Source organism: Nipponia nippon, unplaced genomic scaffold (genome assembly GCF_047370975.1).
Source record: "Nipponia nippon isolate SJK-2023a ecotype South Korea unplaced genomic scaffold, ASM4737097v1 scaffold_5, whole genome shotgun sequence".
Classification (NCBI taxonomy): domain Eukaryota; kingdom Metazoa; phylum Chordata; class Aves; order Pelecaniformes; family Threskiornithidae; genus Nipponia; species Nipponia nippon.
In genome coordinates, this window is record NW_028262369.1 from 52,783,371 (window position 1) to 52,799,373 (window position 16,003).

The 16,003-nt window shown below is 39.0% G+C and overlaps 1 protein-coding gene across 16 annotated transcripts in view; it reads left to right on the top strand.

Annotated features, from left to right (window-relative positions):
- The window catches only part of RC3H1 (ring finger and CCCH-type domains 1), a 64,560-nt gene extending 48,932 nt beyond the window's left edge, over positions 1-15,628 (top strand). For 7 of the 16 annotated variants that reach the window (XM_087733855.1, XM_087733861.1, XM_087733868.1 and 4 more), the window contains 6 exons: positions 2,078-2,288; positions 3,417-3,507; positions 3,625-3,760; positions 5,761-5,931; positions 6,519-6,634; positions 7,880-15,628. In XM_087733855.1, coding sequence (XP_087589981.1) covers positions 2,078-2,288; positions 3,417-3,507; positions 3,625-3,760; positions 5,761-5,931; positions 6,519-6,634; positions 7,880-8,033 — 879 coding nt within the window. In that variant the 3' untranslated portion in view covers positions 8,034-15,628. Of the gene's footprint in view, positions 1-2,077; positions 2,289-3,416; positions 3,508-3,624; positions 3,761-5,760; positions 5,932-6,518; positions 6,635-6,974; positions 7,059-7,879 lie in introns of all 16 variants that reach the window. The other 9 variants (XM_087733859.1, XM_087733862.1, XM_087733863.1 and 6 more) reach the window with 7 other exon arrangements.
- Positions 15,629-16,003: the final 375 nt, after the last annotated feature.

Below are 16,003 nucleotides of genomic sequence, written 5' to 3' on the forward strand. Positions count from 1 at the left end.
GGCAGTGCTTGTATTTAAGCTCGAAAGTGCATTACAGTCAAAGAATGCATTTCCAAGTGTGCAGAGTGCTTTGTTTTCAAAGTTATAAACAGACCTACATCTGTGTAGATGTCTTAAAATTCTGGATGTAGATGTCTTAAAATTCTGGATGTAGATGCAGGCTAGCCACTCTGCTCTGAAGGCACAGGTAGCAAGAGATATATTGCCATGATTCTTTACACTTACTTGAAATCCAAAAATTACACTGTACTGGCAGCTTGTCAATTAAACATGTCCATCTGTAGCTTCCTGTACTGCTTTCTGTCAGAGGGAGATGCTGTAACTTAACTTTGTACTATTAATTCCTTTTAAGGTGATTGTGACTGCTGTTGACAATGTTATTAGTTTTTACTTGAAGGATTCTGATTTGTGACCACAAGAATACCCAAAACTTGCATGAAGCTTTTGAGAGAAGCATAGTCATAACATAGTCATAAATAGGCTGATTCTTCTTGAGGGCAATTTCTAACTCTATGCTGTGCTTACTCAATCCTTCACTGAAGCCGTGGGTGTCTGGTTGTGATCTTATTTTGTGCTGCTGCATTTTTGCTAGGTCAGTTTTGCAAAAAGAAGGGGCTGCTAGGGTGTCATTATTGGGAGTCATGAAATAGGAAACAGGAAAAAAAGAAACAGGATTCTGAAATATTGCCACTGTTCTCTTTTGTCCTAACTTTTAAGTGTCACTCGACAGCAAGAAGTATGCTGGTAGCCCGTACAAGTAGGAAGACATTCAAGTCCTTCAAGAGAAAGGACAGTTTAGTCTGAGGGACTACTTTACAGACATGCATCTATTTTTCTCCTTCACCTCCCATCTGCAAAAGTGTTCTATCATCTTTTGTTTATATATTGTCACTGTCATGGTGATCTTTCTTTGACCAATAAGGGGAGAGGGAAGAAATTTCTATCCAGAATTTATTCTTCTGTGGACAGGTGCTCACCTGTTGCAACCACTTTACTAAATCATAGGATTTTTCTCTCCAGCTTCTCCTTCTTGGGCAAACCACAAGCAGGCTTCCCTGTTTTTCCTCTGCCTCATTGGAATGAAATGCATCTAGTTTCTGTCCACTCAGTTGCTTTCCTGTAAAACATTGAAGGCACTATGTGAAATGGGAGCAAAAACGAGGCTTGCTCCCAGAAAAAGCAGAGCAAGAAAAGGCATTTCATCTGCAGCTTTGGGATTTTCACATGTCCTTTTGCTCTCTGTCCTACACAGTGTGTTTACTGTGAGTCATAACACGGTCACATTTGACCTGGGGAAGTATGGAGATTACTCAGAATCGGTGTATTGCTGTCCAAGTGTTCAGGAACCAACAAACAGCTCTTGTCTTTCATCCCTGCTGCTAGAAAACTGTGCAAACAAACTGGAACTCAATTAAGAGAGGTAATAGGGTTCCGGAGAAGCAGCCTCCTTTTTCATTGCTAAACAAAGCGTTCTTCTGCCCCAGAGCTAATTTTCAGATACGCAAATAGAATCTCTGCTACTCTTCAGTTTCTGTCTCCTCACAGGAAAAAATTCTCAGGAAACCTTCACTGCAGATGGCAAGTGAATGAATTCTTCCTTTTTTTTTTTTTATTGTTCATCAAAAATTCCCTTTTTTCAAGGATAAGAATAGTATCATCTGAGAGTGCATAATGCTGGATTTTATGCAGATGGCATTGCAACTTCACTACGTTCTTTCTTCCCACTCAGTAAATGGAAATAAATTAAAATTGGTACTACCATCTTACAGACTTGAGATTAAAATGTCATTTTTTTCAGAATTCCAAAGTAGATGCTGTCTAATGCCTCTTCCAATTTCAACATGTTACATTTCTTGAGTTTAGCTTCCAACCCAGTTGTGACTGCCATTTTCATTCCTTTATTCCTGCCGTAGCTATGTTATCTTGTCTGTTTCTAGCAATCCTTATTCTTGAAGGATGAAGGGAATAGAGAATACAAGAGACACTTAACTGTACTGGTACCAGCTTGTTGTAAAAGGAATGTGGTTTTGTTCATTTTTGAATAAGTGTTTGACTGCCTTTTCCATATCTTGTCTAGAACGTAGATAGTAAATCCATGCGTGACCAGCGATTAGACATGCAGCGAAGAGCAGCAGAGACTGGTGATGATGACCTCATTCCATTTGGAGACCGACCAACTGTGTCGAGATTTGGGGCTATCTCTCGTACTTCCAAAGCGATGTACCAGAATTCTGGTCCCATGCAGGCCATGGCAGTTCAGGGAGCTACCACCAAATCAATCATTTCAGGTATGATGCGTGTGCTCTTGGATTTTGCTGGCTGTTGCTATTTTCTTTAGTGCTACAGTGTAGTGCAAGTTGAAGACAGCCCCTGTAAACTTGTTTCTTATCTTAGAAAGATAGATGAGATGTATGTTACGCCACTAAAAATAACTCTAGGTAGGGCTACACTGAGAAGCCTGAAGAAAAAGGCTGCCACTACTTCCTGTTCCATGGACAGGTTTGTGCATGTGTAGTGTATATGTTGGTGATTTGTTGCTGTTTGGAAAAAGTTATTTTGTTCTGCTGGTCTCTCTGAAATGAGGCTTCTTTTAAATCTGTTGTACAGGAATTCAGAAACATACTGCTTTCTCAAATACATAATGCAAAACCATCATAACTAAGTACTGTACTGTGCTCTTACTTTATGGATAGTTGCTGCTGCAAGCTTCATGCAGCCGTTGTTTTGTGTACTATTAGGTAAAGCAAATAAAGTAGGAATGGTTTCTTTTCTACACATCTATTTTCTAATCATGTGTATGGTGTGGCTGTATATCTTGCTCCAAAAGATGGTCTCTTTCTTGAAGTGCACTGAATAATCTTAAGAAAAGACTTAATTATATTCCTCCCAAACTTCCTTCTAGATTTTTTTCAGGAGTTAACTGCTGGAAACAAAACAAAAACTCATTTGCTTAATTCAAGCAATAACTCTCTGGACTTTATCACAGGTAGAACTCTGGCTTCCCTGAAAGCTTAATCTTCAACCTGGTGTTAACTAGGTATCTCAGAATTATCAATTAACTCCTGAGTCTTTTAGGAACTTAAGTAATAAAAATAATTGCTCTCACAGTGGCTGTAAGTTTGTTTTTATTCCCCTGTCCCCCTGCATGTCTGAAGTCCTTCACAAGCTCGTAGACTGTGGGAGGCTGTAGCAAATCTTGTGGGATGTGCGGGAAGTCATGCATTATGTATGTGAGACTGGTCGCATGTAGTATTTTTGCGTTCATTTCAGCAGGAGAAATGTTACACTTCCTTACTCTTAGAGGGCTGACCTTCCTGGTTATTCTTTAATTTCTGTTCAGTTCCGTGTGTTGGCTGAACTACTTAAAGGATAGTTTTGTAGTAATGTGACATGGTTTTCTTTCTGTTCCCTGGCAGACTACAATCCTTATGGAACTCACGGTGGCTGGGGAGGCTCTCCATATTCTCCTCATCAAAATATACCTTCTCAGGGACGTTTCAGTGACAGGTAGGATTGCTTTATGTTTTTTCTCTTTTCTAAATTTTCTTTATCTATTTCTTTCTGTGCCAGCTGAGTAAATCTTTTCTTGGAAATCGACTTATTTTTGCTTTTCTGATCCCAAAGGGAGAGACTGTCCGTGTCAGATGTAGCTGGTCATGGCAAACAGTTGCCCTCAGCGGAGCGAGAGCAGCAGCTGCGCATGGAGCTGCAGCAAGTAGACCATCAGATTAGCCAGCAGACACAAATGCGAGGACTAGAGGTTGGTACCAACATTTGGAAGAGTGGTGAGGGGTGGTATGGAGAGAGATGAAGCTGGTAAAGCTGCTTTTCATGCCTTGATGATCTTTCTCTGACTGTAATGATACTCAGTAACAATACTTCATTCTGTGATGCTAGGCATCACGATTATGGTACAAGTGTAAACCTCTCTGCTCAGCAGCAGAAACTTCCTGCACTTCACGTGCAAGTCAACATCATACTTCAGTCTGCACTCTGTGCTCATTCATGTTTGCTTTCATTCTCTCTCACTTACTCCCCCTCTCTGTTTATCTGTTAACTCAGAGGCAAACTTGTGTAGATACCTGTTCCTCTTGGCTTTACTGCCATTGAAAATGTCTGATCTTATGTACAGAAAGCTATGACCTTCATCTGTTTCATGTTTGGCTTTGTGTTGTTCCTATTTCTTCCTAAATAGCGCAAGCCACAAGAGTCAAGAAAATTAATATTTAAGATATTTAGCTTGAAAAATTAAAGCTTAATATTTTACGTCTCCTTGCTTAGAAGAAATGTAGTCACTTGCAACATGAGGAAAGACAGGAGTCTCCATTAGTAAAAAGAATTAATGAGCTGAAGTCTTTGTTTTGTGAGACACAGAAGGAGAAATGTCAAGGCATAATGAAATAATTGTTTTAGCAAAGCTGTAGTTACTTTTTTTTTTTCCTGCTAGGAAAAATCAGTAAATATTTACCAAAAAACTATTCTAGGTACCTCGGCAACTATTCATACTAATGTTTTCCCAGAAGGAATTGCTATAAGTAGTGGATAGCAGCTCTGCTGAAACTATGGTTACCTAAGAACACATGTTACAGAGGAGCGTTATTACGGATTAGTTGTAAGAGCTCACAGTTTTTAAGTCTCAGCAGCAGTTACAAGTAGTATGCATCTCTTAGTTACTTGAAACATAACTTGTGTTCTTGTGCCCTTGTTTGGGAACAAGGGGAGAAAACGTTTTAAATCTTGCATGTCTGCCTTTGCCGTAAGAGTATTGGAAAGTTGCAAAACCCGTAAGTGGTCTGCCTCTCCTGCTCGTTATTATTGTGATTGTGTCAGTGTTAAATCCTATGTAGTTGAGTTTTGAGCCTTGATTTTATAATAATTTGAATTTGTCAGAACTGATCGCTTATTTTGAGTAATAACAGCTTTCAATTTATCTCTTGCGTTCAAAGCTGCAGTAGATATTTGAAATTCAGGAGGCTATTGATTTCCTTGTTACAAGGTTGTAGCAATTGCTTAATTCGATCAGAGCATGAAGAACTAGATTATTTTGCTTTCTTCTCAAATTAATGAGCATTTCTACTTGAAGACCAGCCAGATGTTTGGTTGTGTGGAGTAGTAGATAGTGTGTTTAAATGCAGAGCACACACTTACAGAACTGATTCGCAAGTATTAGCAGATTTTTGGAGTAGCTGACATGGTTACTGCTTTTACTTGGCTGCTAGTAACTTACAACTTGTGAATGACTGTAGTCACTTGCCCCTCTCTGTTCCTGTGCTTCCTAATCTGGGTCAGCAGAGAGCTACATATTGACATCTACATCTCTCAAGATGTTTTATATGATTTAGTAATAATACGGGCTCTCCTGTAGAACTTGATAAATTCTACTACTGTAAAATAAAGCAGCAGATTTGCTTATCTGCTATTATCTTTTGTTCAACAAATAGCTCACAAAAAGAGTAGTGTTTTTGTTCACATGCTTAATCTTAGTTTTGAGAAGGGAGCGGTATATGGGGAAAACCCATGCAAATTTATTACAGTAAAAGGTATTTAACGCTGCTTGTTCAAAAGTGAAAAGACTCGTCTGCATGTAAAAAATGTTTAAACTTCCATTGGAAGTGATTTTGATTGGGACCTTGTTAAACGTGGAGAGAGAAGGCCTTGGTTTTGCAAATAAGCAATACTCTAGAGTTATGACCTAGAGCTCTTTCTGTGCTTGGTGTGTTGTGTGCTCAGTTGTGTATGTGCTTGGCTTTATGCATTTAGGCTGTTAGTAACAGGCTGCTGTTGCAGAGGGAGGCGACTACCCTGGCAGGCCAACCACAGCCCCCACCCCCACCTCCCAAGTGGCCTGGAATGATCTCAAGTGAACAGCTGAGCTTGGAGCTACACCAGGTGGAAAGGGAAATTGGGAAGAGAACCCGTGAGCTGAGCATGGTGAGTGCTGTGGGGGTGGGAGGCAGAGAGGTGGAGTGGAGAGCCATGTAGCTGGCTGCAGCCCTTTCACCCTGGCACAAAGGCTCTCCACTGGATGACCACAGCTGGAGTCATCCATCTTCCTCTTCACCTCTCTATTCTTCAAAACCTCCTGAAAAGTTTCTTGATTCTTCTTTGTGACGAATTTGAACTCTAGCAACTTTAAAATACTCTGCTGTTATTTTGTCACCATTTGAAAATAAGCATGAAGCTGAATTTGTTGAAAACTAAGAATCGTCTCCAAGGTCACTGTGCCATGAGTTGTGTAAACTGCTTTAACGTAGAAAACATTATCTGCAGGTACAGGCTAGTGTTCAGAAGTCTGTGTGCTGTTACAGTCTATGGTCTTTGCTGCTTGTTACAAGAATCATCGTTTCCTTTTGGGAAATACTGTGTCCTGAGAGGATGAGCATATCTTACTGAGTCTGTTTTCTTGTCTCATGGCTTTTGTGGGTTACACTATATGACTCCAATTGGTCCCAAAAGATGAAGTCTCAAATTCTTTTAACACAATGTTAAAGAATTTTTCTTCTGTCCCTTTTTTAAAGGAGAGCCAGTCTTCACTGGATATAAAAAACAAACTGGGCACCACTAAACAGACAGAAAATGGACAATTAGAACCACAAAGCAAGGTTCCAGCTGAGGACCTCGCACTGACATTCAGGTAACATGGGTCTTCAACCTTTCGTTATATAACAGGAGAATGACTTTCATCAGGGTCACTCTCTGGTATATGAATAATAACCCTTGCCTTACATTCTCTAATGTGGAAGCATCTACTAGGAAAAGATTGTACAAATCAAGCTTTTATAGTGTGAGCATGAATTAAGGGTTGTTTCAGCTGATGAGTAGGTGAGTGGAATGAGACTGTATATTAATTAATGCAACAGAAGAATTGCAATGTTTGTAAGACCAGAAGTCCATCTAGTCAATATTGGATGATTAGTAGGGAGGAGCAGGAGATAAACAACCACCATAAAAGAAATCTCTATCTACTGTTTTAGTTTCAAAGCAAAGAAATGTTCCAAATGTGAGAGGAAAGTTATTCCATCCTGCTAAGGTTTGTGATGTGGATGTTGTCTAGGAAGGTATGTAACTTTGAAACAAAGTTCATTTTTATTTTTAGGCAGTAATATTTATCTGTGTAGGTGCTGGGATTGATTTAAACTCACATTCGATAGTCAATTGAAATAAGATGTTGGCTGAGAATGGTGGAAATGTACACGGCAACCATTTTCAGATGGCTGCAAGCATCTGTGTATTCAGACTAATACTTTATTAAAGCTCAAATGCTGCAGATGTTTTGTTAAGTCAAGTTTACATAACTTTACATGAGCAGTTTGGGGTCTGGATGTTTATTCAGAAAGTGTATTTATCCAGGAAATGTATCCCTCTCAATTGCATATGAAGTCCTATAATCAATCCTTGAGTTCTGTGCTGCACCAGTAGATTGAGGCCTCCAGAGCAGAAAGTAATTTTTCCATATGAAATTCTGGAAGTAATGATCTTGAAACAACTAAGTTTTTTTCTATTAAAAAAAAAAAGATAAATGGTCCAGATAAGTTAAATATTCTGGAATGTGTGCGTTTTACAGATTGATACTGTACATCTTGTGGCATATACTGAAATACTTTGCAAAATGTAACTAATCGAGAACCCTAAAAATATGTAGTCTTGTTTGTTTTCAATTAGCCTTATATTAGTTCTTCTCTTTCTGTTAAGTACCTGCATCATACCAGACAACCTATTTATTATGGGAGGCAAGCCTTTACATGTTTATATATGTTGGCGAATGTTCATTGAGATGCTGCAACAACAAATATTGAAGTCCTTTTATTTAAAATAAATGAACAATCTCGGTAATTACTTCTCTTCACCCCCTCCCCCTTTCTCCTCAACTTTCTTTCAGCAGTGATGTTCCGAATGGATCAGCATTGACACAAGAGAACATTGGCCTCCTGTCAAACAAGACAGCATCTCTCAGCCTGTCAGAGGACCCAGAGGGAGGAGGAGACAACCACGACTCCCAGAGAGCGGGAGTTACGCCCACGTCTGCTCCATGAAGTGAGGCCAGCATACCCCAGTTTCTTTTGCCTGGGGTGTTGGTAGCTTCCATCACGTTTTTTTCCAGGGGTGATTGGAGAAACCCAGGAGCAACAGCAGTAGCAGAGCAGCAGGTCCAGAGGCAATGTGCACAAACACAACTACTAGAAACAAATCCTGCACATAGTTCACATTAACGCATTTTTTAATTAAAAAAAATGAAAATTAGCAGTATCTGCAAGCAATTCAAATTAAATTTGTTTTTGTTCTGTGAATGAACTTTATTTTAATAACTTTGGACGCCTTGGATCCCAGGGCTTAAAAAAAAGATATTATATATATACTCTGTTTGATTAATTGTATGATCTTAATGAAGTAGGTTTTTTTCTTTTATTTTGGTATTATTACATACCCAGTGCATAATTCCTTATCACCTTAATTTCTCAACAATTAAAACAACCTGGCCGCTTCCTTGTATGGTTTAATGGTAAACAAGGAATGAGGGTTGGAGAGTAGCTGTGAATTGCAGTGTCAAAAGATGTGCAGCAAACTTCATTCTTAAAACAATTCCTCCCATTATGGCTAGGAACTGAACCCCAGCTTGTGCGAGACTGCTTAAATAATTTAAGTTTAAAGTACAAGTGACCGAATCTTTGCAATGCGACAGGTGCAGTCCTTTGCGTATGTCCCAGCACAGCGTGTGTAATTAAAGAGGATAACAAAACAAGTGTCCAGCATACATTATTTTATCTGAAGGTTGCCGGCCTTTTATTGTCTGTTGGGACTAAAGAGGTCAGCAGAATGCAGACCAGTCTACTACGCCATGGGTATCTCTGAAGCTGGTTAGCTGGGGCTTGTGATAGAGAGGCTTAACTAACCAGTGAAGGTTGTGCAGCTGTGACCAAGGCAGAATCTCTAGAAATAGGAAGCAGAGTGAACATACGGTTATGCAGTTGCTAGAAGGATGCTAGAAGGATGTTTGCTGGGGTTTTTTCTTCCCCTTCTCACTATGCCTTTAAAACAAGCTTACCCAAAGTCCATACAATTAAGCTGATACAGAGGGACTTACTGACCTCACTGCCTTTGAAACAGGTCTTTCATGTATGCCTCCTTCTCAGCAACTCTTGCCTTTGTTTATTCTTCATTGCTATTTTATTATTATTAAAAACATAATAATTTCTGCTATAACCTGATTTTTTCTTTTCTTTTGTTCAGTGATACATCAGTTATTTAATTGTAATGCTGTTGTGTGGGCCTTTTACTGAAGGAGACCAACATCTTTGATTTGTGTGCATCAATGATGGCAATCTTCAAAAAGTAGATGGGAATTTTTATTTCTTTTTTAAAGTTGTCATTGTTTAAGGTCTGTGCATATTAGAATTTGACACCTGAGAATCAATCTGCAGCTTGTCTGCCACTGCTGCAGTGAATCCTTCCTAGATTCCCCTTTCTTAGGGGAAAAGTTGCATCAAAATGACCACTTAAGGTACAGCACGGATCCTGTCAGAAGTAGTGCTGAAAAGCAAATTTTGCTTGATAGATCTAGTGTGCTACTTCTCCAAGTAGATGCTTTGTAAGCATAAGTTGGAGAAACGGTAAGCCTTTCTAGATGTTTTCTTCAAAAGTTAAAGAAATGAAAGAGATTTTGTTCTTGCTGCACATTCTTTGACTCTTGACATGCACTGGGGTGAGACCCTGTATATGAAGAGCTCTTCGGAGAACAATTTTAAAAAAGTGCTGCTCCCTATGCACCTTCCTGGCCTGTTCCCGTTTTTTCTTTCTGGGTTAGACTACTAAATCGGAAAGCACTGGTTATGTAATAAATTACTGCATTGCTTTGGTTGGGTAAAGCAAGAGTCAATAATTTTCTTCGTTTTTAGTTTTTTCCTTAACCTTAACTCCTGCTGAGGTCATAGCAACCTTGGGCTAAGCTTTGCATTCATCATACTGTTAAATAAAACAAAATGGGGGGTGGGAGGGGATACAGTCCCACTATTGCCTACCAGTAGGAGAGTCCAAACAGAAGACTCTTTTGAGTAGCAATTATTTAATTTGCCCAGTCAAGGCACCGCGTTTATATACTATTTCACATTGAATTTGATTATGCCCTACAGACCTGGCTGGTCAAGGATTTGATACACATATTGGCTTGGGATTCGAGCTTTCTTTTTTATTTAAATAAAAATTTATATATAAATATATATATACATATATACATAGTTATATCTGTATATATATTGGGTATGTTTTAAGAATTTTTTCGCATGAGCGCAGCTGTTGTGATCAAATGTCTGGGAGGTAGAAGCACTGAATGAAAATAAAGGCATTTTTCAGCGCCCACGCCCACACTTTCCATATGTCTTCACACGGGTTTATTTCGCTCTTAGTTGAACTTTGGCCTCTTAATTGCCAAGAGTAGTTCTGAAGCTTGCTTTTTTTCTAACCCCTCTTAACTTTTGGCAAAGAATCATCTTTGCAGTAGAACAGCTTCATCTACGCCTTGCCCCCATCCATCCATATCTCCTACTTGAGGCCTAGCATTACAGCCGCTCCCTTTCGAGCTGAGCAGAGCTAGGCTGATGCAGTTTTGAGCCCGTCAGGTCTGTTCCTCCCTTCTCTGCTCTGGGCATGATGATGAATAACATGTTCCCCTGGCAGCCTGCTCACAAGTCAACTGACACAGGCACCGTGCCCTGTTCTCCCATCCTTAAGTGGAGAGCACCACTGTCAGGTCAGCCGCCTTCTTGTTGGTTTTAATTAGTTTACTTCTTCGTGTTGTGTCTTTATTAACATAGGGAGCTCACTTTAGTTGAGATAATTAGTGCAATATTCTCATCTAGGAGGACAAGCCCAGAATGTACCTTTTTTGACTGAGTAATTCTTGATGTAAAATGAACTTTCAAAGACGGTTATGATATGTTTGAATCTACAGATTCATTTTTCAACACTAGGAAGAAAAACTGGAGGGGCAAAAAACTTTTTGCCTTTTATTACTTGTGCCAGCTAGTTTCCTTGCCAGGTTAGGGATTTTTTTCTCCATTTTTGCTCCCGGGAGGAATTCTGCAGTAAGAGCTATTCAGATTGCTGGCCTACATATGGTGAATGCTTCCAAAACCTGTGGATTAGAAGGGAGACCTTCCTGTTTTTTCTTCTTTATCCAGCTCTCCGTGCTGTACTTTGTGCATAGTGTCCTTGTTGTGATCAGTGTGTCCAGGTGAATGCCCTGTTTGCCCAGTATTATAGTTTAGCTTGTTAAATAGTTTGTTTAATATCTACCAACAGTATTGATTTTTGGCTTTGTTTTTCCCCTCCTCCTCTTGTCCTTTTTCTGCTTTTTTGCAGAAGTTTAGTTGATGAAACAAGTCAAACAGCAAAACACAGCGCATGCTTTTAAGTCTTTCTGGAAGCTGCACCTAAAATTTTCCCTTTTTGTGGAAAAGCACGCTAGTAGAAATGGGAGGACAGATAGCTCTACATATAACAGAAGCACTGATACTTACAGCAAATAACTAAGGAATGAAAATTTCTGGAGTAACTGTATACTGCTGCGTTCATTTCTATAGCCCATCATTGTCCTAGTTGTACAGGAATGCTGTCCGCCTCAGTGAAATTGGTCTCAGCTAGAAAGTGGTTTAGTTCTTTCTACTTGGGCAAGAAGAAGCAGTATTACAATGGTGTTAGGGCACTACCGCATCATTTGGTAGGTACGTTAGATTTTTCTACTGCAGTAGACAACTTTGAACACTCGTTGATACCTGGGTTTCAGCCCCAGCATGGATAAACCCCCCAGAATAGGAAGCTTCAAGTGTTTGGTTCAGTCTTAATCAAACAGTGATTCAGTCAGTGTAGAAATGATGTTTGTTTATTCTGTAGTGTTTTTTCCTCCTTCTTCTGTCAACATCTCTTCTTTCTTTCCTGTGACCTAGTTCTCTTTTTTTTTTTTTTTTTTTTTTTAATAGGAGAAACTTGCGCTTCTTCTTCTGCCCCTCTTACATACTATTGTATCCTGTCCCATTTTAGGGTAGGACTTTTTTTATTTAGATCAGAGCACCTTTCAAACTTGCAGCACTGTTATCCCCTTTCTTCTCAAGTTCTTCTCTGTCTAGTTTCTTCTGAGCTTTATTCTCTCCCTTTTGTCCATATCTTCCTTCCTTTCCTTCTGTGGCTTCCCCATTCACCCTCCCTGATTGTGTAACAGTGACAGCTTGCTGCCTCAAAACAGAGCATTCAAATGAATTCGCTTAGCCAATAACTTCTGTGAAGTTGCCTTTTCTAATGGTGTTATTACTCAGTGATGCACAAATGTGATATTGCCCCTACTGGTAGGCAAACGGGGGATCTGTATAAACATGGTAAACTGCTGTTTTTCTTTAAAGGAGAGCCAAAGACTTGTGCTTTACACTTTTTTTTTTTCCTAGTGTAGCCATTTTGATTGTCAAATCTTTGTAGGGTTTTGTGAGTTGACTGTATTATCCTAATAACAATTTACAAAAGTTAATAGTTGTCAAGCCTTACCCATGCATTGAATTGTGGAAAATCGTTCCATTTAGTCACACAACTTGCAATGTACTGAGATGTATTGGGGTATTCTGATGTGTTTTCAGTCTCTCATGCACTCTCTCAGCTGACGGAATGGCTCATTTAAAGAGGGAGAAGGAACATAGAAATTTTATATAATCAAAGAAGCCTTGTCTTTAAGTGTTGAAATCTAAATTGAATACTGATTTGAAATTTCTTCAGTTACAGTAAAAGATAAATCTGTGTTGCAAATGTGACTGACTTTTAAGCCCATTGAACTGAAAAGACATGTCAAACTGTAGCATTACATTAAATTAGATGTGGAAGAAGCAAACTTGTATGATGATATTGTCTCTTGACAGCATGAATTGAGTAAGGTGGGGCAAATTCTTTATTAGAAAGGACAAGGAGTGAGGCTTTTCATTGATAATACAAGAAAGCCACTTGCATTTCCCTTCCTTGATCTAACTTAAACTCTTGCAGACTGTTATTAAGGTTTTTAGGTTCAGAGAGAAATCTAAGTCAGAGTAGCATAAACCCTCATTTCCATTGCAATTCCCATTTATCCATCTTGACTGTAATGAAGCAGACTTACAGGATAGTTATCTGAAGAACCCCAATATAATGTATCTTCGGTTGACTAGCTATTTCAGACCCACTTTTATGGTCCAAGAAATTCAGTGCTAATTATCAGCAGGCTCAAGAGCAGGAGTGCCATCTCATCATCTTTGTTCTAAAATGGGGGGAAAAACATATAAGCAGCCTGCAAGTTTTGTGCTTGTCTGTGTGTACACAAAGAAGTTTTTGTTGTCCTAGAATAGGTAGAAGGAACACAGAGCAAGACTGGGGCATGATGTTACCTTCATATTCAAATTTTGTCATCATTCACTTTCCAAAACACGCACTTCTTACTTCAGTCTCCTAATGTTGATAGCACCAATTTAAAAACAACCAAAAAAAGGCAGTGTGTCAGCAACTTAATTTTTTTGTATCACAATAAATCAGTTCCCCTGGATGAAAAAAAGGAAGCAAAAGTTCTTGAGTTGTCTAAATGGTAATTTAGACATGAACTGGAAAAACATCTGCCTTGCTTGAGTAAATGTAAACTCTGAATTTATGAGGAAAGTGAAACAGCTCTTCTGAGCCACCTTTTAGGTATAGCCGTGGTGCTCACAGTTGGTGGTTGTTACTTGTGGTATACCAGCATACAGATTATGTAGCATAAATTAATTTGTTCTCAGATCAAATATAATCTGAAATGTCAAAAACTTCATTGGGGATTCTCTTCTTCATACTCAACTGTTATCAACTGCATTATTTTCTGTTGAAATGTCAGGGAGCTGAAAGAGGCCACAGTAAGTTAGTTCAAGTTATACAATATAAGTAAGCAATTTTTGGGAATGTTATCCCAGCACAGTGTCCTTACGCAGTGAACATGTGGTCTTTGTTCTTGTGTAGGAAGAAGAATGTAGTGTTGTCACAGTCTTCGAGGCACTTCTTGTGATGCAGGTAGAGCCTTGATTAGCAGGGAAAGGAGAACAAACTTAGTATTGATTTTCATTATAATTTTATTTCCCCATGGCAAGTGTAGTATGCCATGGAAACTCTTTGAACACTATGGTAAGCAAAGAGGGTGCAGCTTTTTCTGAAATTTCTCAAGAAAAAGAGCACGTGGGAACGTGGATTTGCCTGCCTTGGGAACATCCCAGTCATTTAAAGCTTGAAATATGTGACCGTAATAATCAAAATGGGATGCATATAGCTTAGTAGCCTAAATAATTAACTGATCTTTCCCAGGCAATCTTTGCAATTCCAGTGAGTTTGTGTATGATTTTAGTGCAAACTGCCAGGTGTTCAGCATTTGGGAAAGTTTAGGTGCCTAGCTTTATCCACCAAGGCAGGTGTCTTTGGATATACAGATTGGATGTTTTCATATTCCAGGAAACAACGGATTCTAAGATCTGAAAGTTTTAGGAAAACTATCAACTTCAATTTGAAAAATACAGTCTTGGGAAAGATGGAAGCAACAGGTGGTGCAGTGTCTCTGAAAATAAAAAGCATTAGAGATGATGGAATTACATATGAAATGTATATGGGGAAAATATATCTGTAAGCAAAAAAAAAAAAAAATCTTGTGGACTATTTGATGTTTAAGAAATTATTTGCTTCTTTGTAATGTTAAAGAGATTTATTAATAGTTCTGTGGCAGACAGTACTCACAAGTCTTTGGCATCCCAACCAGATTGTGTATTGGATGGATCCCACAACTGGATGTGTGCACTGACCTTTTTATTTGTAGCTTTTTAAAAAGAAACCCGGTAGCAGCATTTTATAAATGTATAAAGCGACCTGAGACAGAAGAGAAGAAACCCTGTTCATGTCACAGCTGCTGCACAGTTTGCAATTGGTACCTTTAATCCGCAGCCTCTCCTAAGTGAAGCTGCTCTAACATGGGCAAATCTAGCACATCAAATGACTTTCAGTTTTTTTCTAATTTTAAGGAGTTCCCATTACCCCTTCGGCTTCTGCTTGCTGTGTAAGCAGCCTCTATGCTAAGAGGAGCTTTCCTTGAAGTCAGCTTAGCAACTGTGCTGTAGCTTGATTATTTTTCCCTATTTTCTGTAACTGGTAGCATAGTGTCGAGCTCTTTCCCCATTGTATTTGTTGCTATGGGGAGGAAGAGGTGTGAGGCAAGGCATGCATGGGAGGAGGGAGGAAGAGCTGTGGGATCTTCTGTCTGACAGCTCCCGCCCCCCTCTCTGAAATCATCTACTTCCAGTTGTGGGATTTCTCTATAGATGACTTTTTTCCTGTTTTTTGTAAGCCTAGTTTTCTTTGATCTTGTTAGTTCCGTACAAGTCTCCCCGAGACATTCTGCAGTCATTATCACCTTTTTGGGTGGAGTTTTATTTTTTGGTTTGTTTGGTTTTTTAAATAACTTTTTAACATTGGTGCATATATGCTTGGGATAGAGCTCATGTAATTTTCCAATCGTATTGATTGTATGTGATTGTGCCCTGCAGAGGTATATTTAACAAAAAATAAAATAAAAAGGATAGTCTAGGTAATAAAGGAGACCCTGAGATTTGTTGAGTCAGGCTATGAACTATTTCTTGAATTTATTTAGGATCCTGGATAAATGAAATTCCCTGTCTGCTGTTCTCATAAATCAGTGCTAAACAAAATGTCATGAATTCTCTCTTTGTGTTTGAACTGGTTCTTTTCTTGCTCTTCTCTTCCTTCTGCTGTTCTCTTCCTTTCCTGCTTCTCTTCTCCATCAAAAAAAAATCTTGAGCCTTTATGGGAATGGCTGGCTCTGGTTGATATTGTGAATATTTATTGTTTGTAACTATCAAAACATTTTTAATAGGAGTAGAGATTAAGTAGAATGCATAAGAAGAATTCCATAAACTGAATTCTTTGCAAGTTCAGGGGAATTTTGAAGTCTTGTACATACAGGCCTGGTCAGGGG